At 47.6% G+C, this 27401-nt stretch overlaps 2 protein-coding genes across 5 annotated transcripts in view; one reads left to right on the top strand and one right to left on the bottom strand.

Moving 5' to 3' along the window:
- ZNF710 (zinc finger protein 710) overlaps window positions 1-18995 on the bottom strand; it is a 22728-nt gene extending 3733 nt beyond the window's left edge. The window contains exons 1-2 of one of the 3 annotated variants that reach the window (XM_083586564.1): window positions 18712-18995; window positions 15047-15202 (exon numbers count right to left, since the gene is read on the bottom strand). The gene's annotated coding sequence lies outside the window, so the exon portion shown is untranslated. Of the gene's footprint in view, window positions 1-15046; window positions 16304-18711 lie in introns of those variants that run through there. The other 2 variants (XM_083586565.1, XM_083586563.1) reach the window with 2 other exon arrangements.
- Window positions 14218-27401, top strand: LOC310749683 (arpin-like). Of its 2 annotated transcripts, none has more exons than XM_083587035.1 (6): window positions 14218-14508; window positions 19899-19974; window positions 23626-23758; window positions 24469-24675; window positions 25078-25241; window positions 25420-27401. In XM_083587035.1, exons 1-6 carry the CDS (start codon window positions 14315-14317, stop codon window positions 25426-25428), a joined length of 783 nt encoding a protein of 260 aa, XP_083443161.1. In that variant the 5' UTR covers window positions 14218-14314; the 3' UTR covers window positions 25429-27401. The 2 variants fall into 2 exon arrangements, with proteins under 2 accessions (XP_083443161.1, XP_083443162.1); XM_083587036.1 differs by lacking the exon at window positions 14218-14508 and adding an exon at window positions 19129-19412.

Below are 27401 nucleotides of genomic sequence, written 5' to 3'. Positions count from 1 at the left end.
CAGGAACAAAAGGGAGAAAGAGAAGCCATTACCCTGTTGGCCAAGCAGAGGGCTGTGGGCTGAGAGAACCCAGTTGGCCGGCAATGGAAAATCATGGCAATGGAAAGCGGCATCTACTCTGGACACATCCTTTAAAATGAAAGGAACACCAAAGGGCAGAGCTTAGAACCTGAAAGCACCCCATGTTTGGGAGCTAAACAGATATTCTGCACTCCTGAAACTGGAGCAAAACCTGCAATCTAAAGATGGGTGTGCTTCCCTGGCAGAATGAGGGATGGTGGTGGTGGCCGGATGACAGGCCAGACATTTGTATCCTTACAAATAGCAGAAACCAAATATTCCATAGAGCCCTGTACAATGGCTAAGTTGCGCTGTGTTTATTCTTTATTGTAAAGGGCTCAGGGTGTAGCAAAACCTTGTGGCCTTCTATCCAATACCTGGGGGGAAGGCTTCTGCATGCCAGGTCAGGAGCCTCCCCAAATGTGGCAAATTCTGCCCTTCTAGAAAGAGCAGGCAGTCTGATGGCTGCACCTCCCCAGGTATTGGGATGTTGTCACCCACCAGGTTGGGCTGGATTCCTTTCTACAAGAAAGGGCACAGCAGCCTCCTTGGTTGTGAAGGTGGCAAGCAGGGCCAGACAGGACTCAGACCTTGGAGGCAGCCCTTAGAACCCTAGGACCCCCCCTCTCAGTGTGTGCTTTTTGTGTGACTGGGAAGCACCAGAAAGCTAAGCCAGAGAGAGGAGAGCATGGGGGGTGGGGAATACTGCTCCTTCCCCCAGTATGGGGCTAGCAGGACCAGAAGAGCCAGAATAACTGTTCCTCGCCTGAAATACAAAGCCAGTCTTCCTGGGTGCATAGCAGAAAGACAAGCCAGGCTTGGACTAACCTTGAGGCAAAGGGAACAGCTAGACAGAACAACCTCAGAACTTCCCACTTTTGAACCACTGGAAATAAATGAACCTCATTCTCCGCCAGAGCTGCCTGCACGCTCTTAGACCCTGTGCGGGTGAGGATGGCTGGTGCAGAGAAAAGAAATGTGAACAAGGGAAGACAAAAAGAGGAAATGGAGGGGGGAAAGATAGCAAGAGGCAGGTGGGGGGAGGAGGGGGAAGGAGACAGCAGTGTATGGAGGCAGCCAAAACAAAGGAGAGAGGGGAGGAGGCAGGAAGGAGAGAGGAGGAAGGAGAAGAGAAGAGGGGGCTGGCAGGCAAAGGAGAAGAAAGGAAGAGAGAAGGAAGGAAGGAGGCTGGGTATGGGGGAGGATTAGAGGAGGCGGAGGCGGCAATGAGCGCAGCAGGGCCAAGAAGGGGCCCATCAGGTCACCCAGAGACAAGCAGGAGAAGGCCATGTAGTGACCTGCAGGCTGGCCTCCGTGCCTGACCCATTTTGCATGCAAGTTCCACCACAATGCAAGGAGGGCCCCTGTTAAGCACACTTTCATGTCAATGGGCTGTAGAGGCAAAGGGGAACAACAGTATTGATTCCCTCCACACAGGAGGCAGCCTTGAAACTGGAGACTGGCCATGATGGCAGCCACTTCTGTGCCAGCCGGCATGTCCTGGGCACAGAATGGTAGCAATCCTGAGCAAAGGTGCCAGAGGGTAGCCCACCTAGAATTATTGATTGTGGGCATAGGCAGCTTTTTTTTTTAGTTGGGGTGTGTGTGTCAGCCTGTCCAGCCGCTTCAGCCTTTAAAATCCATCTGCTTCTCTCATTCACCCTTTAAAATCCATTGCCTGCTCTCCCTCCCTCCCTTTCACTTCCCTTCCATTTCTGATTCTTGCCTCTTCTCTCCATCTTTCTCTCTCTCCCTCATTCTTTCCGTTTCCCTGGCAACGCCTCTCTCAGCTTGATAGTTCAGTCCTGTGTGCCTCTCTTATCTCCTCTCTCTTTCTCTCTCACTTTCATCAATCTCCTAATCTCCTTCTGTATTCCAACCCCGCTCTCTCACCCACCTCCATCTCCTCTAATGTCCCATCTCAGCTTCCAGGTGACATTAGATCTGAATCACATATTTCGGTGGGTGGGTGGAAGAAACTTTCAAAGCCAGGCTCTGCAAGGTGTATGAATTTTGGATGGAGTCCCTTCTCACTGGCTACCTCCCTCTTTAATCCCCAAAGTGTGTGGCTGACCACCCACACCTAGACCCACTTTCCTACCTGAAGGGGACACTCTTCACACCAAGCCAACCTTCAAGAAACCAACCAGATCCAACTGCTACGCAGGGACAGCCAAGATTGCTTCCCACAGAAGCAGGCACATCACCATCGCCATACAACCAACCCAGGTGCAGGTTTGGATTCCAGACAGGTGTGTCCCTATTCCCTAGTCATCTGTACCTTTGCTTTCATTTGAAGCAGGTTCTCTCAACCCTCCTACTTTTGAGAGTATCTCCATCACAGAAAACAAGCATCTACATCAGCCCCCCTCAGACTTTTTATGCCCTGACACGAATAAAAGCATAAGCACCTGAGAATTGGCTTTTGATGGACTGGGCCAGAGGTTTACCTAGCCAACACTCTGGCTCCCAAGACTTGTTCCACTTCTCTCTTTGGAAATCCATGTCTACTGGATGACTCCTGTCTTCATTTCTTGACCAACCATCTCTTGTTGAGGAATTGACGTAGGACTGCAACCCCAGCCAGTCCAGCCATGTGATGCTGGAGCTGATGGGAGGTGGCATGGGGAAGCCACTGGTTTAGGGAAGGTTGCCATAGGAGAACCATCTGAGAAAGGGCCAGGCACTCTTGTATCATAGGCTTTCACAGAAGAACTCGGTTTCTCTCTAATGGCACAGGAAGAAGTATTTGAGTTGCAGTTTGCTGCCCTTGACTATCCCTCTCCTTCCAGCACCTGCAAGCCTGATCCTCTCCAGCAGGAATGGAGAATTCACACTCTTTCCCCAAAGCAAAGTGTTATCAATACTACAGAAGACAATTACTACTAAAAGGCACTAATTCAACAATGAAATTCAGGAGATAAGAGGCTGGGAAGTCGTAATGAACAAAGGGCCTGTATTCGTGGCATCCTGCCAGAGCTCAAAAATTCTGATTAACGTGGCTATTGGGGGCTAGTTAACGTGGCTATTGGCTTTAAGCAATGCACATCTAGAGATCTACAAACTTGAGATTACACAACTGTAAGTCTTCATTGCTGCTTTCCACAAAATTGTTCTCTGCATTAGCACAGAGATCTCCTAAGCTCCCTGCTGAAGGTTCACCATGAAGGACAAATTGTTCTAAAGGCAGCAGCCAGCACCCAAGGGGGCCCTGCACCCCACAACCCTTGGTGCAGAGCTAAAAGAAATGGGTGATGTCTGAAGTTGCAAAGAGGGGCATCAATGGGGTCTATCCAGGAAAGCAGCCATGCCTCTTGTGTTTCTAGTCTCTGCACCAAAATGCCCAGGGCAACATAATAAAGAAGCAAAGCTGCCAGTATTTTAGCATATTACTGGAGATGTGACCACTTATGAATATTTTGGGGGGTGTTTGGGGCTGCGCTGTTTGTGGGAACAAAATAAAGATGGGTTTCTTTTTGTCGCCCTTGGTTCTCTTGCTTGAAAAACAACGTTTGCTGAAATAAATGGAGAAAGACTTTCAGGTTCCTCCTTTCTGAAACGACTTCTCTTCCTACATGTTCCCTGTCCTCTCTGAAAATAGAAAAGCTATTTTAAAAGAAGCAACCAAAAAAAAAAGGGAACTGAATAGAGGAATGAGGAAAGGGGAAAAAAGAGCCTCTGGGGGGTGGGGTGGAGGGAAACAGAATGAAAAGAGATGAAAAATAAAGGAGGGGGAAAAGAGAGAGAGAGGCAGAAAAGACTCTGAAAAGAAAGAATGCTTCCAGCCTGAATAGATTGTGCATGGAAGGGGGAAGAGAGAGAGAAAGAAAGAAAGAGAGAGAGAATGCTTGAAAAGAAACAGCTACACAAAATGACCCTTGATTCACAGGCTGTGCCAATCACCACAATGCAAAAGTCTTTTTTTTCTTTTTTTTCACATTCTCCCTCTTTCCAGTGGAGGCGGAGGGAAAGAGACTTGATTCTCAACCTAGCAGAAAATAAATCTGGCCAAATGGATGGTGAAGCGACTTGTAAGAATCCTTGTTTGAAAAAAAGCACACACAATCCAATGAAAAATAAATAGGTTCTTTAAGAGGAAAGCTTCTGCTTTAACAAACAAAGCTTCCTACAGATTAGGAGAAGGGCTCTCTCTTATGGGAAAATATTCAGAGGCAACAGAAACAGGGACCTGCTTGTCAGAAACACCCAGCCTTGGAGCTGGCAGAGAACAAGTTGCTTTCCACTGAACCTCCAAACTAGACAACAAGAGTGTCTGTCTGGGCATGTGTGTTGGTGAGGAGATGAGGCCCTTTGCCTGGTCCTCAAAGGTCCCATGCCATAAAGAGAGAGAGAGAGAGAGACAGACAGAGAGAATGAATGAGAATAAGCCTTGAAACCCTCAAGAAACCAAAACAGCTCAAATATTTTTCAACAACCTCTCAACATTTCAGATTTATTGCAACTGGACCAAAGTGTTGTTTGGTCAATAGGAAGAAAACTATGGTCTACTGGCCAACTTTGGAAGTGTTCTGCATCACCTTCCTCACAGGTGGGTTAATGCTGACAGGGCTCATCTTCCATCCAAGAATTGCTAGAGTCAGAGCACCAGAATAAAAAAGCATTGGGTTTTCAGGAATAGCAGGGATGGGGTCTTGGAGGGTCCATAACTCAAGTAATGGAAATCATAACTCAGAAGAATTACACACTTGGAAGGCAGTATCTTTAAAGACAACTGAGGATTTGTTTTTAAAAGGAAATAGTAAATCATTAGTTGGCCTACAAGGCTATGTAAGTTTACAAAAGCATTTAAAAGTAATTTCTGACATACACAGCATTGCTAAGCTAGTCTGTTGAGGGCTGCGATTTCCTTGCTCAGTTGCTCTGCATGCTACACAATGACTGGGAGGGAATGAAGTTCGCACAACACAACCACCCCTCTGCTGTCTATTTAAGTCATAGCATTGTTGTCAATGCTTCTCAAGGCAGACAGGTGTGTCAACCCTAACCTGCAGCAGGTCAGACCTACAAGGCACACCATCATTTTAACTTCCTGTGGATGTTCCAGTGTGAATGTCTGAGCTTTATTTCCCAGACCTGAACTCTCTGTGATACAGTGTTAGAAACATGCACAGCAAAGGAATGCCATCTGAAGCCAGATCTACCAGCCACAGCTGTGGACCAGCAAAGACAACACCTCTCCCCTTTCACAACAGTGGACTTCCTCCCTGCACAATGTGAAACCCAATACAGGAGTTGAGGGGGCAGGGGAGTACAGGGAGATCCAAGCTTCCTCAGGTAAGCTCCATGACACAGAAGGTGAAGGAATAAGTGGAAAATGCTTTAGAGCTGGAGTGTACTGTCCCAGTTTGACCCATTGCAATATATTGTCAACTGCATCAGAACCAGCACACAAATGCTTTTCTAGGTAACTGATTGATATGGAAGTTAGCAAGACATTGAGACTGAAGTTCCTATCTTAAAAATTAATTGCATGCACTCAAACTTGAAAAACCAACCCCTCTGCAGAAAGATAGGAGTCAAGAATGCATTTCAAATCAGCAAGAGTCTGCACAACAACTTAAGCCATCACACAAAGGATTTGCCAAATTCAGCAGGTTGGAGCAGCCACCACAATGGACTTTCCAAAAGCACAGACTAACACTTCCTATATCTGCTGTATTCAAAATTTTTCTTTTGAAAATGAATCCATAAAAGCTTAGTTTGGAAAACTGAGAAATGCATAATAGAGTAGCCTTCCCCAACCCAGTACCCTCCAGATGGTTTGAACTACAATTCCCATCTCAGCTCCAGCCACCACAACTGTAGGATGCTGGAGCTGATGGGAGCACAGCCATGATGGCTGAAGCTAATAGGAGTTTCAGTTCATAACTTCTGGGGGCTGATGGGAGTTGCCGTCCAAAACATCTGGAGGGCTTGAGGTTGGGGTGGTTGTAACAGTGGGCTAAGCTGGCTGGGCCCTCCGCCAATGACCAGCAGGTTTTTTTGTGTTTGAGTTTATAACTTTATTCTAACAGGACAAGTTCCACCTGGGCCTGGCCAACATGGTGTCCTCCAGGCATTGCTGGACTCTTCCCTGACCACTGACCATTCAACTTCTGGAGGATACTGCATCGGTTACCTCTGGCATATGGTATGGATTTGGGAAACATGTGATTTCCAACTGCACCAGGAGGAATGACAGAGCGAACATCACAGGACATTTGTCATCCCTTAGCCGAAATACTGAATCATACAGGGTCTGCATGGACATGTTAGTTCTGCTCCTTGGTACCACACTTACTTGAATGAGAGGATCTTTTGTAAACTGCTTTGAGAGCCTCTTAAGGGCTATGAAGCAGAATATATGCATTTTGAATGAATATGTCAGGCTCAACCCAAGCAACTGCCACTATACTGATTCTCTGACAGACCCAGTTTTCTGGCTTTCATCCCAGCAGGTCTCACAGTCCTTTCACCTCAACTGACTGTCTCATACATCATGGTGGCAGCACTCAACCCAAGTTGGAACATAGGAAGCTGTCTTATATTGAGTCACAACCTTGATCCACTCAGCTTGGAGTTGTGTACACTGACTGGCAGCAGCTCTCCAGGGTTTCAGACAGGGGACATTCCAATTACTACCTTGAGATACTGGAGATTGAGACATTCTGCATGCAAAGCGAATTCTCTACCACTGATTGATGACCTCTGTACAGTCTGAGAGGTCTGCCACCCTAATGATGCTTGGAGTCTAAGTAGGCAGAGAGTGGAAAGGGTCATTAGTCCTGAGCTCTTGCAGGAACTGTGGGAGATTAGCAGCCAAACCTAAAAAAAAGCATATTCTTACTAGTTAGCAAAAGAAGGAGCGAATACCACAGAGCTGTATTGCTGATAGGCAGATACTCAGACCATAGAAATACAATTGGTAGACAGGACAATTGGTGTCATTTCCCTTCCTCTCCTGGACAGGAAGGAGCATATAGTCCTTCCTATTCCTCTCTCCTCTCTTCTTTTGACCAGCATTGGATGCAGATATGCCTCTGCTTGCTTCAGCTTTAGGCACATGCCTGAAGCTCGTTGTATTGTATATATATCATTTTCCTCCATAGTTTTTACTACTGCCATTGCTGTGAACCAATGCAAGATTATGTGAGTAAATTATATTTTTAAACTTTGCAAGTTGTTGGCTGATTCTTTGCTAAGCAGGGTAAGAAGGGGAAAGCCAGCTGGACTTGCCCAAAATAAGACATTGCAGCCCAATTCCTATGCTTTTAATTTTGCTGCCAAGGATGGGATTTTGAAACTCTGTTCAACCTACACATGTGGTGCCTGGATAGATAAATTGCAATTAATATATCCTCTCCTATCCATTAAAATTCATCCCACAGGAACATGCTTCCTAGTCCTCCTCCCGTCCTGAGGCCAGCTTAACAGGACTGAGATTGGGAGGACATGGCGAAGCCCTAGTAATAAAAAAATACCACACATGGCAAAGTTATAGCCTTTATTGAATAGCCTTTGGGGAAGTGGGGGGGGTGAGATAGAGGCCTAAACAAACATAGGCCTGTTTTCAGACTGGTAGCCCCAGCTGGGCTCCTGTGCTTTTGAAAGTTGCATGACAGACAGCGGAGTAGCAGGAGTTGTGCTGCTTACAGAGGAAGAACTGGAAGTGGGGGGTGGTCAGGTGGGAAAGGCTTCATAGCTGTGTAGAAAGGATAATCCCAGCAGGTGCAGCTTTCCTGGAAGCCTGCATGTAGCTGGGCATAAGGAAGGCCCTCTTGTCCTCTTCCTCTGTTAGAGAGCTGTGAAGGGAGACACACAGAGAGTAATGAGCAGTGATCACCAACTGGAACAAGTGGGCCCTGGATGCAGAGGCGGTGCTTGTGATGATGACAGCAAGAGAGGGAGTGGCGTCACTTAAGCACTCATCCAGCCCCCTTGCCTCAGTCTTCCCTAAGAAGTAGGCAATACACACCCCTTCTCCTGCAGGGGGCTTGCAGCATGTGTGCAGCGGCTGTTTGTTGTGGCTATGTCCAGGCTGTGATCCTGCAAGGCAAGAGTTCTGGGGCAGGATCAGCATCCTCCAGCAGAGAACACTTCTGCATGCTGACCCTCACGCTGCCTGGGTGGGAGATGCTGCTCCCCACTGGTCCAGAGGAAAGAGGCTTCCAGGAAGAGGTGATGAAGACAGCTGCAACACTTAAACTTAGTAGCTTGCTTGTGGGGATGCTTTGTTCTGGCCTCCGCAGTTTGAGAGAGGGAGTAGAGTGTTTTGACCTGAAGTCCCAAGACAAAGTATCTGTAAGAAGTCTGGGAAAGAAGTGTTACCAATGTGCTCTTTCTATATATGCATGACACGAGATCAGAGCAATAAAGTCTCATGCCCTGTCATTTGAGTTGTGGTCTTTCTCTCCCTGGGATTTTGACACTGATATTGGTGTGCTGTGATTAGATTCTGCGGCATCATGAGTAGGGCAGGAGGGTATGGGGAACAGTGGCTCTTACTCCAGTCCTCTGAGTGGGTGATATTTCACATACAGCTGTTCTGTAGTTGGCGTTGAGGTCAGGACTTTTTTCTGGCATTGGGGCAGGAAAAACATCTGAAGCACTACAAGGTTCAGCATAATTCTGCTTCTCCCCAGTTCCATCCACATCTCAGCATTGTTTTGAGCTTATGCTAGAAGAGTTCTGCTGGTGTTGCAGGTGTGTTGCTGTTATCTCTAGTCCAACAGGCATTATCTTCAACTTATGCTAGGACAGTGGGGCTTCCACTGTACCTTATAGCCCCCATTTGGCCTAACTTGATTATAGGATTGTGCTGCAAGTGTGTTTTCTGGATTTGCCTCACCCTTATATTTCAGTTCAACTACTTTTGACTGTTGGAGGTATTTACAGCACACAAATTTAACATGGCATTTTGTTTTCACTTGTTTCCTAAATATGAACCAATAAACATGCCAGGTCAGATCTCAAGTGATTTAGGGGAGTGGGAAAATTTGAAATTTCATGGAAAACTTCCCACAAGACTAGAACCAATTAAACTGATTGACAGTAGGGCCTGGATAGATGAAAGCAGTACCTCCTCTCACAACACATAATTAATCCACAGATTTTGCTGCCTCAAGATGTAGCAATGACAAATTCATGGCAGAGAGGCCTATCAACTGTTATTAGCCACTGGTATCTCCATGTTCAAGAGGCAAAGGGCCCACATAGCTGTGGGAACGGTCTTTTTCCTTCATGCCTGGGCTTCTGGGATCCCCAGGAACATCTGTTTGGCAGCGGCTTCTGCTGGAGACAGGATGATGAACAAGGTGAATTCTTGGTCTAATCCAGCAAGGCTTTCCTGAGGTTCCAAACTCCTCCAGGGACACAGATTTCACAATCTGGGGTATAGTTCTGCAACCCCAATAGACCACAACCTGCTCACACTCTATTGTGCAAGCACTAAAGAACTATGCTCAGACAACATAGGCATAATGATCAGCAACCATGAACTGTAGGAGAGTCTCTGTCTTGGGTTGTTAAAAACTTTTTTGAACATTTCTGATGGAACTTTTTTTGCTTGTTCCACACCATCCCAAGTTGGATTTTATTATCAAACTTTTTCAAAATGAAGGGAAGTTCACATGCAACGGGAAGCCAGTCGGAGATGATCTTGAGACCAGAATACTCCTGGAGCTTATATTTCTAAATATTGGTCAGTGGTTGCAGACCACAGAATGGCAGGCAAGAAGAAGATATTAGAAAAAGGAACAGGTGTGACAGGGGAATTAACTCAAAAGGCTGATAAGAAGCAGAGGTGGGAATAATACTCAGCATCCAAAGAACAGAGTGCATATGTGACAGCAAGCTTGAAAACACCCATATTTTAGTTTTTGAGAACAAGAAAGCAGCAGAGTAAGTTTAGTGAACAAAGACCTCTGCAAGGGAAACATTGCTCTGTTCTCCCATAGGCTCACTTCTTTTAATTTCAGTGCTGTTACCCAGGAACACACAGAAGCCAAAGTGCCTTTAATCTCAAGGGCTGTAAGAAGATCCACAGAACAGCTGGCACACTGGATCCTGGGAGGGGAATAGCTCCCATGGAAACACCCCCCCCCCCACTGCAGACATGGCTAAAGAACTGAGGGGGGGGGGGTTGTATAGCAGTTCTCAACATTTTTCAGCTGGACAGGCAGGGGGAAGGGATAGGAAGGAAAACCTCAGAGCAAAACAGCCACAAAGCTGATGGGACTGAGAAGACTGTCTATGCAACTTGAAGGAAATTACACCAAAGTACGTATTTGTGAAGATAACAGAAAGACAGAAAATATGTCTGTGGCAGGAATACTGTAAAATATTTGAGTACATGCACCGGCGACACAAGACAGACAGCGAAACAGGAAAGATAAAATTAGAACAAGCTAGCATTCTTCCTTCTGTAATTCTAGCACTCCCTCCTTCCTTCCTTCCTTCCGTCCTTTTCATTCCTGCATTTGATCACTTGGGATAGCCACCAAAATTGCAGACCAGACCTTCACTGACAGGTCCAATATTATCTTCTTGGATACACTGAAAGCATTTTAAATGTTTTGCTGGGAAACCAACTACAATATCACATGCTTGTGTGTTTCTGCTCCTGAAGCTAAGTCAGTGGAATTCTATGAGACAGTTTCACATCCTGAATTCTTGATAACGGTTCCCCACCTTTAACTGATGCTTGAAGCTGCAGCTGTAGCTGCTTTGAGGACCAAGAGAAAGCGAAACTCCTGCCTGGGAGAACCTAGCATAATGGTATCAAGGCAAGAAGCAGTGACTGTCAACCCTTTCCATACAGAAGCCATTCTTGCTACACTGAGCACTTTCAGGTCGGTCTCAGAGCCACAGCTTGCCCACTGTCTCCTGACTGGCCTCCCTCTGGCCCCTAGCCATGCCATAGTTATTGGCTGGACCAGCACCAGCAACTTATATGCTGATTAAAGGTGGTCAGGAGAGGGGGGTGGGAGGAAGGAAGAAGGCTTACCGTACTTCCTCTGATGGGAAAGGGCCAGAGGAGGTGTTGAAGGAAATTAGCTAGTGAGATAAAATGTTGTTACAAAATTACATATTACTGATGATGATGATGATGATAACAACTGGCAATAGAAAGGAAGGGGATAAGAGAGGAGGAATGTAAGAGAAGGAATGTTAGAGTGAATGTAACAGGGCTAGAGAGGAGAGATTAAAAATGGCACTTTTGTGGGGGAGAGGAAGGAATAAGGTTCAAGTTGAGTGTGGCAGGAGAATGGAAGATAAAATTACAGGAGAAGAGTAAAAATACTCTGAGAAGCATGTGAGGGCAGAAGGAGAAAGGAAAGGGAAAGGGAAAAGGGAAAGGGAAAGGAAAAGGGAAGGAAAGGTATACTGCATTTAAGAGCCTCTAGATTAGCATATTCTGCCTAAAAAAAAAGAGAAGACCTCACAATCTCACCAGAGCAGATGTCTGTACTTAGCTTAAGGAAAACTGAGCTGTGGAACTCCTTGCCATGAGGAAATGTCAATGGCACAGAATCTAGCAATTTCCAAATATGGATTCGAAACCAGAAAATGTCTGCAACTGCTATGCCAAACTCGGCTTCCACCTCCTACCACTTTGTGACTGGTGGGTCTCAGTAATTTTCAGATGTCTAAAGTGGGCCCTGGGGGTAGAAAGTTTGAGAACTCATGCTCTGCAGGTATACTCAAAAGTTTAATTGGGTTCCATGGAATGGTCTGCCTCAGGAGGTGGTAGATTCTCCTTCCTTGGAGGTTTTTAAGCAGAAGTTGGATGGCCATCTATCGTGTATGCTTTAGTTGAGATTCCTGCATTACCAGGATGGGTGGGTGTGGACTAGATGACCCTCGGGATCTCTTCCAACTCTACAATTCTATTATTCCTCCTGGAACTTCATTCTCCACACCACCCAGGTATATGAAGCTGCCATATACTAAGAGAACATTGGTCCATCTAGCTCACTACTTTCTACACTGGTAGGCAGCAACTTTCTAGGCTTTCATGCAGGGTTTTCTCCTAGCTCTATCTGGAGATGCTGGGGACTGCACCTGGGACCTTCTGCACGCAAAACAGTTGTTATACAGTAAGCTACAGCCTTTCACTATTGTGAGCCGGGTAATTGGTTCATGTAGTTCAGTATTTACAATGACTTGCAGTTGTTCTCAAAGATTGAGATGGTCTTTTCCTGGCCCTACCTGGAGATGCTGGGAATTGAACCTGACGCCTTCTGCATGCAATGCAGATGCTCTGCCACTGAAGTATGGCCCTCCCCCCCCCAACAGCTCAAGAACCACTGCCCTACAGCTTAGCCCTGAACAATCTCTCTTTCCCTTTTTCTGGTTAACCTTAAATTCTACACCAAGAAAACTGTGTAGCACCCCAAACAGGAAAAAAACAACATTTCAAAAGTCTCCAGTGAACTTTCAACATCTTTTCTAATATGTGGAAATGTTTTAGACACACTCCAGTTATAAAGATTATACTGCAAGAATAAAGGAAAACTTTAAAAGGAGAGAAAGGTGTGTGCACGCTTTTGGAAAAGTAATGCACCATTTTAGCAACTGGGTCCCTTCCAACTCTACAGTTCTATGATTCTAAGCATTTCTCATAGGAACGTCACCTTCCAATGTCTTGAAAAGCTATTAAACAGCAAACAGTAGACCATCTCTGAGTTCCATAAGGAAAAGGCACTGACCTCTTGAGGCCGACCCGTGGTACTCTCTCTGAGCCTCAGTTCCATAAAGGAGTAATGATTACTGAGATAATGTATGTCGGGGGTGGGGAACCGGTGACCTGCCAGATGTTGTTGCCGCTCCCATCAGCTCCGGCTGGCAGGGACAAATATGATGGGAGTTGGGAGTACAGAGCTGGGAGAGCACTGCTGCACTTAGGTCTTGTTTGCGGGCTTCCCAGAGCCATCTAGATGGCCACTGTGAGAACAAAGTGCTCAACTAGATGGATCATTGGCTTGATCCAGCAGCCAGGCTCTTCTTATGTTCTTAACACCAGAACATCCACAGGTTCCCCACCCTTGATATATGCAAAGTGCTTTAGGAACAGTTGCATACAAGTATGACAATTATTAACAAAAACAGTAATACTGTATACTCTATATGGGGAAATGAAATCCTTGCTTTAGAGGTATACATTATCTAATAACTTATCTAATACCATAGGTATTGCTACCTTCCTATGAAACACCCTCCCTTGTTAGATTTTCCTCTCTAGCTATGTCAGGAAGGAGGCACCATCTTCACCAGGCAGTCATTTTACAGTCACAGCCAGTTGCAAATGTAGCTTAAAGAGTTACAGACACCATTCCAAAAGCAGATCGGAAGTCTAAGGTTGCATTGATTAAAAGGTGAATCTTTGATTTTTCTGCCAGGACAGAGTTGCTTTGAGGCAGTCCTTGGAAGATGGCAAGCAAGCAACCTTTTCTGTGCTGCCTGCTGCAATCCATCTGGGGTGCCCCACACAGTGCATACCTGATACTCAAGTGCCAACACTTTAGAGTTTAGATGTGAGTTTTTGTTGTTCACACTGTTTAGCCTATACTGCAAGGACCATACCCTGCATTCAAGGAGACAACTGCAGCTGAAGCATTTCTGAGATAAACCTTTGATGTTGCCAGTGGGTATTGGGGGGGGGGCGACGGCGGGGGGGGGGGAATCATCATTGGAGAGGTCACCATCCATCAACAGAATCATCTGCTGCTTTCCCACCACTAGTTTCCTCAAAGTATTGAGATAGTACTAAATTCTTCAGATAGTTCTGGAAGTGGAAGAGGAAGGGACATGGACAGGGCTGGGGAAGGTGCCCAAGAGCACAGACCAGCCCACTCTGCAAGAACAGCTTCTATGGGCAACACCTCTGAGTATTTTTAAGAACCATCTCAATGACACAGACCTCAGCAGGGCAGTCAAGGAGAGAGAAAGCAAAGATGCTGCACAGAATGACTCCCATTGAACAGCGCAGATCCCAACACATGCGAGTCCACAGAATCAGTCAAGGAAAAACACATTCTCATCTGTTAGAGTTAACGGAAGGCAAAGGGGTTGGGCAGACAAAGAGCAAAGTCCCCCCTTCCTTTGCAGCCACCGCTCCAAAGCTGCTTCCTAGCTCTTTGGCAAGGCCAGCCAACAGCAGGCAGAGAAGCTTCAGGCACTACCCGCAGGCTGCAGTTTGAGGCGGCGCGCTTTCCAAGAGAGCAAACCCCGCTACTACTGAGCCTCCGCCAACATGCAAGGGACCAGGTCCGTCCCCCTCCAGTTTCTTTCCGTCCCCTCCAATCCTATCCGGAGGATTGTTAAAGGGAAAGTTCACCGCGGCCAGGCACAGAATGGGAAAGTCCAGCCGGCACTTCCCTCTCCAGGGGCGGTTCGAGAACGAAGGCCTCGTCCCCCTATGGCCAAGCACAGCAGAGACGGCAACAGGTAACCCACCGGCTGCCTCCTCCTGCAAGCCGACCAACCGAAGAGGGGTCCACTCCATCAGCTCCACGCCGGCACCTCCCGAGACTCTCCTCCCGCGGTTGCCGCTGCCTGCTTCCCTCCCTCCTCCCCGGATCGGCTCCCTGCAGAGCAAAACTTTGTGTTGTAAAGCAGCAAGAGGAGGGGAAAGTTGCAAGCGAGCAACAAGGATGTGGGGGAGGCTCCTCGAGTGTTAGCCCCCACGTGCTGCGAGCCCCAGCAAGACAAGAAGCGCCGCAGTCCAAGCCCAGTTGTGCGTCCTCCTCTCCCTCCTCCCCCTTCTTTCTATCCTTCCTTCCTTCCTTCTTTCCCTCCCTCCTTCTCCAGACGCCATCACTCTTTTCTCTCTCTCCCTGCTCTGGCATTAGAGCGCCGGGATGGATAGAGGCGGCAGCGGTTGGGGCAGCCCACCGGGCCTCCCGCGGGGCTTTCGGCGCCCGCCTCCTCTCCGGCCCGGGAAGAGAGGGCTTGGCTCAGCTGGCTGGGGCTGAGGCGAACTCACCCTGGGACTCCCGAAGAGGCTTGGCAAGGGGGGCGGGTAACGGGCAGGCAGGCAAGGGAGGCCGCTTCACCTCTCCTTCTGGGGCAGATCCTCGTCTGGGTGCTGCCGGCTCCTCGCTTGCTCGCAGTTCCCTTTCTCTTTTCTCTCTCTCGCTCTCTAGCAGGAAGGAAGAAGGGAATGAGGCAGGGCTGACGTGAAGGGATGCAAAACAGCCCCTCCTAACCCAGCTCTGAGAAAAAGGGAGAGAGAAAAAGAAAGGCGCAGAGGAGGGAGAGCGAGAGCAGCAGCAGCAGCAGCAGCCCCTTTTATCTCGCTTTTGTTTTCGCACTTCCTCTCTCTCCGGCCCTGGCCAAGTTTCCTTTTCTCTCCCTCCTCCCCACAGAGCTTCTCCCTCTCTTTCTCTGCCCTCCTTTCCCAGCACCACAGAATCCCCCCCCCCCAATCTCCCACCCTGGTCTCTCTTAGCGAGGTGTGCAAGTGCACCCAGCCAGGCCTTTGCACAGGTGAGGAGGGGTGGCCCAAAAGGGCCCCTCTAATTGTTTCTAATAACCTTCCATGTCTGGGGTTAGGTGGGACTTCTAATGGGTTGTGTGTGTGAGGCAGCCAGAGACAAGCCTTTGCCTCTTGATCCTGCTTGGCTATCACTGTCAATAGATGACCCTGCAAGTTCTGTTTGCTAGAAAAGAAAAACTACCCTCCATTCATGCTTTTCTCATTTATAGTTTTATAAACCTCTACACTGAAGTGCTCCAAACACAGGGCCATCAGATGGCCCTTGTGCTCCCCCAGCAGCTGCTAGGCCACAGCTACTGCCAAGCATAACACAGTCACGCTCCTCCTCTGGTGAACCAGCAGCAGAGTCAACAGCAACACTGAATAGACACACCCACCACAGCAGGCCTGGCAATTCTGCCACCAACCACAAAGATTATGCTCACCAACAACACAGCTCCAGCCAGGCAAGGAAGGCTCCTAGCACTGCATAGAATTTTCAGGTGACCTTGTGGGGCTACCCAACCCTGGCCATGCTACCAGAACAAGCTATATTGTCTTTCCCTGCAACCAACCAGGTACTTGTGGATAAGAAGAAGCCTGTGCAAAGAGCCCTCTGCCCCATGCAGGATTTAAGCCCTGCTGGCAAAACAATGCTTCCTTCGCAGTAGCCATGCACAAAGTGTTTGGAACCAGCCTTTTGCAGCGGATAAGAGACACCACACATAAAGGAGGAATAATGGAACTGAGTGGCAAGACTATGGTTGGCACCGCCCCCCTTGTGTGGGGATTAGTAGCAACATAATAAAAAGGATACAGCACCTAGACATTAAGGAGATGTAAAAGCTCCTATTTTGGAGGCCCTGGTGGGAAGAATAGTTTTAGGTGAGAAAAGGATGGCACAGAAAGACTGCAGGCCTGGCCCCTTGTTCCAGGCAGCCGGACACAGAAGAAAGTGCCATGATGGAGCAATTGTATTAATTTTCTAGGGTATCCCCTTCTTTTCTTCTCCTTCAGACCCGTAGACCAGCTTTGCATGTAGCCATAGCTAAGCTGGAAAAAGCAGAGACTCAGCATACATCCTGAGTTCAAACCCTGGCTATGGACTCCCATGGAAAATAGCTGCAAAAAACATGTGCATGTATCTGGATCAAGGCAGCCTAATAGCTTGTGTAATTGGCCTATGACACAATAATCACATTCAGGCTCAGGACGCTTTCACTTTGTGTAGCCCCCTTAATCTCAAACAGCCACACAGCTTCATTTTAATTTCCAGTGTCTGCTGGTTGTTATCCCAGGTCAGCTGCATACCCAACCTGCTGCTCCCACTCTCCACTTCATGCAGTCCCAAGTTTTAGATTGATCATCACACCAGCAGTAATGAGGGATGGAGGATGCAGAGATCTGCACTGCAGCAAGGGAGGTGGAGTAGGGAAAGGAAGAGCAGAGTGGCAGCCATCTGAGGCTCCCTATTGACCTTAATGTGGGTGCCACTTTTCCCTGCTGGCAGAATGTTGCCCTCTGGTAGTGCAAGGGGCTTTAGAAGTGATTCCCTGCCATCCAGTGGGCATAACTCGACAAAGCAATTGTACTTGTGACTGTAGAGCTAATGGGCTCTTAAGGTAGCTTTTGCCAACATAGTACCCTCTAGGTGTTTTGGACTTGCTGGGCACCAGGTTGGCAAAGACTGCCTTAATGAAATCCTCAAACTGCACTCCACTTCCCTCAATTTTAGTCAAACATTTGCCCCGCCATGGCTTTTTAAGAACATTATATTAAGGGGGCTGCTGCCATGGAAAGTAAGGGGTGACCCCTCTGGTTGCAATTCCCATTTTCCCAATATTCTTTTTTTTAGATGCGGTGGCACCAAGGATGGACATAAGAGCAACATGATCCTTGCTTCCAGGCTTTTCCCACATCTTACCACTGAATCCACTTTTCTTTTTCTTTTTTATAATAATATTTATTAACATTTCAAAAAATTACAAACATACGAGAAAGAACAAAAAAAACAAACAAAAAAATAATAAAACAAAAAATTACAATAAACTGAAAAATAGAAAAATTAAAAACAAATCAATTTTTCCATAGCTTATCTTTCATTTACTTGTTTCCTTGACCTCCTCACACCTTCCTTTTTTTGTATTCTAGTTCAATAGTTAATTCAGCAAGTCCTTTCCATCTTTGTTTTTATCTTAATCATTTATCTTAATATGTTGTGACTTTACATTCTCACCTATTTAACAACCCATTTTTACATACTCCTTTATAACATTACTGCTAAAACCACATAACTTCATTCCAGCATCCTTCTAACATTCCTTAATTTTGCAATATTTCTGTAAATAGTCTTTAAACTTCTTCCAACCTTCATCTACCGATTCTTCTCCCTGGTCTCGGATTCTGCCAGTCATTTCCGCCAATTCCATGTAATCCATCACCTTCATCTGCCATTCTTCCCTGGTGGGTAAGTCTTGTGTCTTCCAATACTTTGCAATGAGTATTCTTGCTGCTGCTGTAGCGTACATAAAGAAAGTTCTGTCCTTTTTTAACACCATTTGGCCGACTATGCCCAGGAGAAAGGCCTCTGGTTTCTTCAAAAAGGTATATTTAAATACCTTCTTCATTTCATTATAGATCATCTCCCAGAAAGCCTTAATCCTTGGGCACGTCCACCAAAGGTGAAAGAATGTACCATCAATCTCTTTACAATTCCAACATTTATTATCAGGCAAATGATACATTTTTGCAAGCTTGACTGGTGTCATGTACCACCTGTATATCATTTTCATAATGTTCTCTCTTCAGGCATTACATGCCGTAAATTTCATACCTGTGGTCCATAACTGTTCCCAGTCAGCCAACATAATGTTATGTCCAAGATCTTGTGCCCATTTAATCATAGCAGATTTCACCGTTTCATCCTGAGTATTCCATTTCAACAGCAAGTTATACATTCTTGATAAAATCTTAGTTTTGGGATCTAACAGTTCTGTTTCCAATTTTGCTCTGCACAGGTTTTAAAGGCTCCTAAAGCACTTCCATCCCCTTCCTCTCTGCTCACTTTCACTATGGAGGCCAGAGAGCTTGAAACAAAAAGCCGCTGGCAGTGCTGAGCCTCCTGGCTATACAGAGCCACTTTCTGAGTCCTCTCAATCCCTTGCTCTTCTCACCTGCGGCCACAGGGCCTCGATTACCAAAAAGGCAAGAAAGAAGGGGGGGGCCTCACGGCCCACCTGGGGCGCTTCAGCCTTACAAGGAGAGGCACAGGCAGGCAGCCTCAACGGGGTGCCTCAGGCATCTGCTTTCAGCTGCGTGCTTTGAAACGTCCCCTGAGCTGGCTTCCCTCGCAGGGGCGTTGTGGGTGTCTCGCCTCACGGGAAACACGCGTAAGTGAAAGTGCGCAAGCGCGTAGTCGCCCCTGTCTTCCTCCCCCCTATTCTTTCCCGCCATTTTCCTCCTCTCGCGTGCAGGGGGCGGGGCTTCGTCCATCCGCCCTCCCTCTTCATCACCCAATCAATGCCTTCACCGGCCGAACCGCGGACCAATGCCTGGCTCGGAATCGGCCAACCCCGCGGCGACGGCGACTCGCCTCTATTCTTCCACTCTCCCTCCCGCAGTTACACTCCGAGCCCTGACGCAGCTCAAGTGGCGATCACAGTGCTGTCCTTGGCGGTGGGGTTTTTTTTTTGCCGCTACTGCGCAGGTGCAGAGAGAGTGTGGGCGGAGCCGCTGTCTCCCGTAGCCCCACCTCCCCCGGCCCTGCTGCGTTCGCCGCCATCATGAGCCGCATTTACGACCAGGGCGCCCTGAGCACCAAGGCTGTGCACACGGAGCGCCTGCGCGGCCGCTGGGACCCCGCCTCCTGGCAGCGGTAGGCGGTGGGCCGCTTCAGCGGGGAGGGGCCTCTGAGCATGTGCAGAGTGCGCAGCGACGCTTCCCGCCCTTGCAGGCTGAGGGGGTGCAGCGTCGAGGGGTCGGGTTTGATGCGGTCGCCCAGGGATATTTGTGTGGAGGGAAAAGAGCTGAGTACCAAGAATGAATCCTTGAGGGGCCCCTTAAGAGCGAGGGAAATGAATGAATCCCCCACCCATTGAATATTGGACAATTAGGAAGTCGGACCACCCAAGAACAGAATCATGGAGACCTATGGGGTCCTTTAATGCTATTCTCACAACAGCCCTGTAAGGTAGGTCAGGCAGGGAGGGAATGGCATAGATGGAGAAGTGAAAAAAATAAGTTTCCCCTCTATGGCATCAAAATTCCCTGATACGGTATAACCCCAGGGGATTGTGGGGCGATTGACATAAGCTCTTCACTTGGGGTTCTTCCCCTGTGTCTTAACTTTTCTCCCCTGCAGTGGTGACGGTGTGATTGTGGAGGGGCAGCTCTTGGACGTGTCCCGCCATCTCATCTTGGATGATGCTGACAAAAAGGTGAGGCTTCTAATGAGAGCAGAAGAGCGATCCTGCTGGATCGGACCAGCACTCAGCCTCCTGTTCCCCCACAGGTGCCTCTGAGAAGCCCCATAAGTGCAGGGACGAAAACCATAGCCTGTTCTGAAGCTCTGGTGCTGGAGGTCTGACACAGCCATCAAGACAAAAAGCCATTGATAGTGTTATCCTCCATGAATTAGTTCTCACTTGTTCACGGCATTACACTGGGAGGTAGTTTGCATTGAGGCGGTTCGTGTGACCCTCTCCTTGCCATCTGCACCACTTAGAATGCTGCCTTTGCTGTGGGAAATGAAGGGATGTGTCTGCACCACAAATACAATGATCCCACCTGGGAATCCTGTGTGGGAGTAAAAGATACATAACCTCCTTTCCCGAAACACAAAAATATCAGCTCTCACAGTTCCTGGCAGGTCGAGTTTGTGTGCCTTGAACTGGAGAGGGAAGGGGCCCTGCTAAGTAGCAGTTTTAGATTGGATGACGGTAATAAACAGCAATTTGGGAGAGGGGGCTTTGGCTTTGCTTCTAGATGGCCAGGTGGCACCAGTGGCCAGGAGTGGTTTCTTTTACTAGCTGTCTCTTAAATGCCAGCTGTGCTCTTTTCTTAAGAAACCAGGGCTGGTCTTGTCACCTCCAAACTACACTACAGTGGTACCTCGGTTTAAGAACAGCCCTGTTTACGAACTATTCGGTATAAGAACTCCGCAAAAACAGAAGTAGTGTTCCGGTTAGCAAACTTTACCTCGGTCTACAAACAGAAGCCGAACGGTGGAAGGGCACTGGTGGTGGGAGGCCTCATTAGGGAAAGCGCGCCTCGGTTTTAAAACAGCTTTGGTTTAAGAATGGACTTCCGGAATGGATTAAGTTCATAAACCAAGGCACCACTGTATTGTAATGTTCTGTATGTGGGGATGCCCCTGAAGACCTTCCAGAAGCTTCAGAAGGCAGCTGCTATGGTTTTGATGGGGCCAGTCATTCTGATCAAATTAACTTCAGTCTCATTCCATCTACATTTATTGCCACTTGCTTCCATGTTTCCGAGCACAATTCAAAGTGTTGGTGCTGACCTTTAAGCCCTAAATGGCCTCGACCCAGTATACCTGAAGGAGCATCTCCACCCCCATCATTCAGCCCGGACATTGAGGTCCAGCTCCGAGGGCCTTCTGGCAGTTCCTCACTGCGAGAAGTAAGGCTACAGGGAACCAGGTAGAGGGCCTTCTCGGTAGAGGTGCCTGCCCTGTGGAACACCCTCCCATCAGATGTCAAGGAAATAAACAACAAGCTGACGTTTAGAGGACTCCTGAAGGCAGCCCTGTTTAGGGAAGTTTTTAATGTTTGATGTTTTTATCGTTTTTTTATGTTCTGTTGGGAGCTGCCCAGAGTGGCTGGGGAAACCCAGCCAGATGGGCAGGGTATAAATAATAAATTATCATCATCATCATCAAACCCTAAAGCACCCAGGACTGGAATATCTCAAGAAATGCCTCCCTATATGCAAGTCTGTCTGAGAACTTTATTCCTCTGCTGAGACTCTGCTTTGCGAGTCCCACAGTCTTCAGAAATAAAGCCAGTATGTACCTTGTGGTTGTGGCACCCAGATTTGGAACAACTTCCCTGGAGAAATCCCTTGGCCTGACTAGATTGCTCTTATCACTTTTAGAAGGACAGTAAAGGCAGCATTGCTTCAGTGGACTTTTTCCAAAAAAGATGGTTTTGTTGATGCTGCTTTCACCAGATTTGGCTATTGGTGCATATTATTTTTATTTTATTTTATTTTAGGATGCCTTGAATATTTTATAGTGCACATTTTGATGATAATATTGAATAACCTGCAGATCCAAGGGGTTTTTGTGTGTGTGTGGGAGATTAGGAACTGGAGTCTGTTCCCAAAACAGGAGAGGCCCTTGGTCCTAAGCCTCCTGCCCTGCCCCACCCTGAGAGGATGAACAGGTGGACTGGATTATTTGCCAGATGGGGAGAGAAGGGAGGGGACTGACACAATCTGAAGGTTGTGTCATGTTGCCAGATTGCATTGCTGATGTTTCTCCTTGGATATTTGTTTGTTACCTTGACATCCTGCCTTTCCATCAAAAGGTAACTAACAGTACTTCGTCCAAGGTAATTAACAGTAATAAAATCCGCAATAAAAAAGGATCAGTCTATAGACAACATGGCAATAAAACTGGATAAAAGCATATAGAAAAAGGCAGTTAATTGAAAGCATAGTTAACTTAGAAGTTCATATTTAAACACAGCAACAGAGCCAAGCAGACCAGCCTAGTGAGCCAAACACCTGTTTGAATGAATATGGTTTATCCTGGCTAAATGGAGTCCGTCCTCAAGGGGACAATATGGCCTTCCCCCTGCCTCTGGATGCAGTCTCTGGGGAAACTCTTTTCTCGAGTTCCCAGCAGTGTGCATCAGATGTTGGCTGGATAGATAGAAAGGCCTCTCTTGAAGACCGCAATACCTGATCAGGGCTGTGCAGTAGACTGACCTTCAGGAAGTCTAGCCCTGAGCCTTTTAGGGGTTTATAAGTCACAATTGGCACTGAATTATGCTGGAAATGGTCTGGGAGGCAATGGTAGCTGTTGTCACCTTAGAGTCCCAGGCATCCTCTCACCCCCTGTCAAGGGCCTGATTGCAGCATTCTGAGCCAGAAGCAATTCCTGAACAATCTTTGAGGGACAGCTCCACGTAGAGTCACCCATGTAGCAGTCGCCCAAACAAGATGTAACAAAGGCATGTCTTACCAGGGCCAGAGCTGACACCTCCAGGAGCAACAGAGGTGGGCTTGATGCACCAACCTCAGCTGAATAAAAAACACCTCTAGGGATCTAGAAAAGAATCTAGGGAGCAGCCCCTAAGCAAGGAACCCCATGGTTTTTCAGTGGAAGTGCAGCCTCATGCAAAACCAACTCTCCTTCAGCTCTCTGATCTGACTTTCGATTTTCCAGGAGCAGTTCTGCCTTGTCTGGTTCAAGTTCCAGCTCACTCACCCTCATCCAGTCTGACACTGATACCCTGCATATTGTTCTAGAGGAAGAAATATAGAGTAATTAATTCTTGCTAGCTGTGAGTGTTTTTTTTTTTTTTGCACAACCCACTGTAATTTTTGCATTGGTTCTGTGACTGTTGGAAACTAGAAATGAGCAGTTTTTGTTTTTGTGTCTGTCGTCTTCATGATGATTGTTGACAATGGCTGGTGCTGGGGATTGTCAACACTGGCTGGTGAACGCCAACATGCTCCAGTTTTTTTACATCAACAGTAATTCAGAGTTGCAAATGTAGTGGCAATAGCACTGGTTGTTGTTGTTGTTGTTGTTTAGTCGTGTCCGACTCTTTGTGACCCCATGGACCAGAGCATGCCAGGCACTCCTGTCTTCCACTGCCTCCTGCAGTTTGGTCAGACTCATGTTTGTAGCTTCGAGAACGCTGTCCAACCATCTTGTCCTCTGTCGTCCCCTTCTTCTTGTGCCCTCAATCTTTCCCAACATCAGGGTCTTTTCCAGGGAGTCTTTTCTTCTCATGAGGTGGCCAAAGTAGCACTGGTAGGTGGTAACAACAGTCAAAAGTGATGGTGTTTTCTGAAGACTCAGAGTGAGCAGATTCTCTGTCCTTCCCAAACCCCAGGAGCGCTACTTCGTGCTATACATCAGGCCAAGGCTTGTTCATCGCCGCAAATTTGACCCCAAGGGGAAGGAGGTGGAGCCCAACTTCAGCGAAACTCGGAAGGTCAATACTGGCTTCCTCATGGCATCCTACAGTGAGTTTTGCCCAGAAGTCTCTCCTTGGTCTGCCTTAGCAGAGCAGAGGGTAGTGTTCCTGCAGAACAGACTTGGGAGGTTGCCCTGTTATCCGCCCTGAGCCCGGCCTTGGCTGGGGAGGGTGGGGAATAAATAATAATAATAATATTAAACAGGGATGCAGAAAAGGGAGGTATGGGGAAGTCGTTGAAACAAGGTTTAAGGAAAAGAGGTTATGAAATTATACGTGTTTATATGTTTGTTTGTTTATGTATTGTCAGTTGTATTGTGTTTTAATATATGTTGGAAAATTAATAAAAAAATAAATAAATAATAATAATAATATTAATAATAATAATTATCCTGGGTAGTGAACTGGGGTGTCTCAGCATGTGATCTGCCTTTCCTCTTCTCATGAATTTCTCCTGCCATGTGGGGTGGGGAGATTGAGAGCATGTCCAGCATGGTTGTAGAACAGCCTTTGCTAACCTGGTGCCCTGCTGGGGCTGATGGGAACCGTAGCCCCAAAATATTTGGAGGGTACCAAGTTGGTGAAGATTGCTCTAGGATCTGCTTGGGTGTAGGAGGCTTTTTTCAATGAGGGCAGGTGTGGTCCCCAGCCTAAGACCAGGAGCTGGGAGTTGATGGCTCCTGTGTGTGTGTGCCTGGGCCTTTGGGTAAGGCCCTCCCTGTACACATCTGTCTTTTTTTTCTGTGTTGTGATGGACAGAGGTGGAGGCCAAGGGCAAGACCGACAGGCTGACCCCAGAAGAGCTGGAGTGCCTGGTGACCAAGCCAGAGTTGGTGAAGGTGACGCAGCCCTACACACCCAGCCAGGCTGTGGCCTTCTGGCTGCCTGAGAGTGAGATGGAGAAGATGGAGCTGGAGGTGGGGATGGAGATCCGCCTGAGGACTCTGGGAGATGGACCCTTTGTCTGTAAGTGCTGCAGGCAGAGCTGCTGTCACAAAGCCTCTTTCCCCCGGTCAACCCCTTTACCCATTTACCATCCCTGCTGGGCCAGCCTGGGGAATGAGCCTTCCTCATGCTAGGACCTGGATTTGCCAAAGCATCAACACTTTCTGGAAGGGGACACCCTGGTGTGACTAGACTCCTTCTTCCAGTCTATATTCCATGTAGAAACTTCAGGGATGTAGGAGGCTGCCTTCAGCTGAATCAGGCCATTGGTCCATCTAGCTCAATACTGCCTACACTGGCTGGCAGCAGCTCTCCACAGGGGTCTTTTGCCCAGCCCTACCTGGAGGTGCCATGGGGGATTGAACCCCCATGCCAAGCAGCTGCGCTGCCACTTAGCTCTTGCCACTTTTTTCTCCTTTCCAGTCTCCTTAGCCAAGCTGGATGTGGGGACAGTGACCAAGTGCAATTTTGCTGGTGACCAGCAGGCCGGGGCCTCCTGGACAGACAACATCTTGGCTTTCAAGGATCACGGGGAGCCGACCGATGAACCCCGAGGGCATGGGGATGGCGCGGAAGATGCCGAATGGGTATGTGGATGACCACTCTAGATTGAGCAGCCAGGGCAGGGGGTTCTCTCTGGCACAGGCTGAGACTTGGATTTGCTCCAGCCCAGGAGCCAGACTGACCCTGTGCCTGGAGCCCTGGGGGGGGGGGAACAAAGCCTATCTAGGGGTCCCTTGGAATAACTGCTGCTGTTCTCTGCAGGATGACTGAGGCAAGAAGAACTGAGAGGACGCAAATGACTCCCTGCCACTCCTGGACTCTTCTCTATTCTTCTGTTTCCAAAGCTTCTGGGGAAGGAGGGGGATCCTTGGGGGTGGGGAGGGAGTGGTGTGTGCTCTCTCAGCAGGGCTGGGATTCCTGCAGCCTTCTTGAATCTCTTTACATGATTCTTCCTGGGTGCCTGAGGGTGGCAGATCAGAAGATTTTACTTTTAAACATTGCCCCAGGCTAGTTGTGGGCTCTTCTACGGCAGGCACTGCCCCAGCCCCTGGAGCAAAAGCCTCAGCCCTTCAGCAGCATACCAAAAATTACTGGTAGCAGTTTCAGGAAGACCAAAGAAAGTGATGGCTGCCAGCCACTGAGTGCCACGCAGTGGGAGAACCACCTGGAGCAGCAGAGGTAGCTTGACCAGCCACAAGTGTGGAGGACAGGTTGGTCAGTGTCTCTGGCCACAGTGCTGAAATAGGCTATTGGAACAGGGAGGTTCCATCTCTGAGTACCAAATGCTGTGGGCAAGCAGCAGGCGATGGCTGTGTCACCATAGCAGCTTGAATGGCTAGTGGTAGCAACTGCAGAAGGCAGCCTGCTGGTCCGGTTCTGCTTTGTGTTCTTATTTGGTGCCACATGCCTTACTGTTTCCTCCTCTTCAGAGCAGCAGCAGGATTCACCATAATGTGCTGGTGATCCGAGGGGCAGCCTAGGATTTAGCTTCATGGGGCTTTTATTTGGTGCTTGGATGACACCTTCCTTCCTTCTGCTTCTCTCCCGTATTCCTGCCCATGCTCAGCCCACTCTTCTTTTTTTAAAAAACCTTTTTTATTCACTTTTGCACTATACATTTGAATTCAAACATTAATCATAACCATCAACATTTAGGATTCCTTGAACCCTTAGACTTCCCTCCACCCCTCCATGGTTTCCATTATCAAGCTTTTTCTGCTGCATCCTATATTTCCTCTTTTTTTCTTAATATAGTCCATTTTTACCTTAGTTTTTTTATACATTACACACATTACTCAAATTCTGCCAAAGTTTTTAGTTGTTTACAGTGTTGTAATTTCCCCCCATTCCTTATTGAAGTTTCTATCTTCCTGATCTTCCTGGTCATTTTCGCCATTTCGGCGTAGTCCATCATCTTTATCAACCATTCATCTCTGGTCGGGACTTCATCTTCTTTCCATCTCTGAGCCAATAGTATCCACACTGCTGTTGTTGCATACATAAATAATCGCCACTCTTCATTCTGATCCTTCTGGACCAGCTGAATAGATTTGTCATATATTGCACCAAGAGATGGAACATAACCCTTATCGATGGAGGCTGACCCATTTCGTAAATAACTTTTTTTTGTGTGTGAAATCAATAAACACATTTAACAAAATACAACTTGATGGTGGTTCCATCAATACTGAAAACAGTCCATAGAGCATAATAACTTATCCATTTCATGCTAGAGATTTACATGTGATTGTGGTGGTAGAGTTTGGTCATCTCTCTGTATGTACAAGATGAAAGGTGGGTGGAGGCCTTTCCTTAAGTACATAGGAATGCAGGAAACTGCCTTACATTGAGTCAAGCCCTTGGGTCCATCTAGCTCAGTTTTGGTGACACTGACTGGCAGCCACTCTCCAGGGTTTCAGGCAGGGGCATTCCCAGCCCTACCTGGAGATGCTGCCAGGGATTGAACCTGCGACCTTATGCCTGCAAAGCAGATGTTCTACCACTGAGCTATGGCCCCTCCCCTAATTCCTTCTGGATGTTTCCAAAAGGTGGCTACGGATGCAATCTTCAGCTGCTCTCTTTGGGGGCAGCAGCAGCTTGGTGGAGGAAGTCCTAAACAGTTGCCATTTGGCCTCTGGGCCTGCGCTAAGCAGGCAGGAGCTGGGAAAGGCCTGGTAGGAGAACCTCAACCCTGCTCAATTCTCTGTATACATTCTGTAATAAAATCTTTCTATTTCCCCCCA

Source organism: Podarcis filfolensis, assembly GCF_964270895.1.
Source record: "Podarcis filfolensis genome assembly, chromosome: 14".
Taxonomy (NCBI): Eukaryota; Metazoa; Chordata; class Lepidosauria; order Squamata; family Lacertidae; genus Podarcis; species Podarcis filfolensis.
This window is presented reverse-complemented; position numbering and strand designations above follow the sequence as displayed.

Coding starts and splice junctions, on each gene's coding strand:
- LOC310749683 (XM_083587035.1), top strand. CDS start 14,315: ATGCAAGGGACCAGGTCCGTCCCCCTCCAGTTTCTTTCCGTCCCCTCC. Junction 19,975..23,625: donor TGGATGATGCTGACAAAAAG/GTGAGGCTTCTA, acceptor CCCAAACCCCAG/GAGCGCTACTTCGTGCTATA. Junction 23,759..24,468: donor CTTCCTCATGGCATCCTACA/GTGAGTTTTGCC, acceptor TGTGATGGACAG/AGGTGGAGGCCAAGGGCAAG.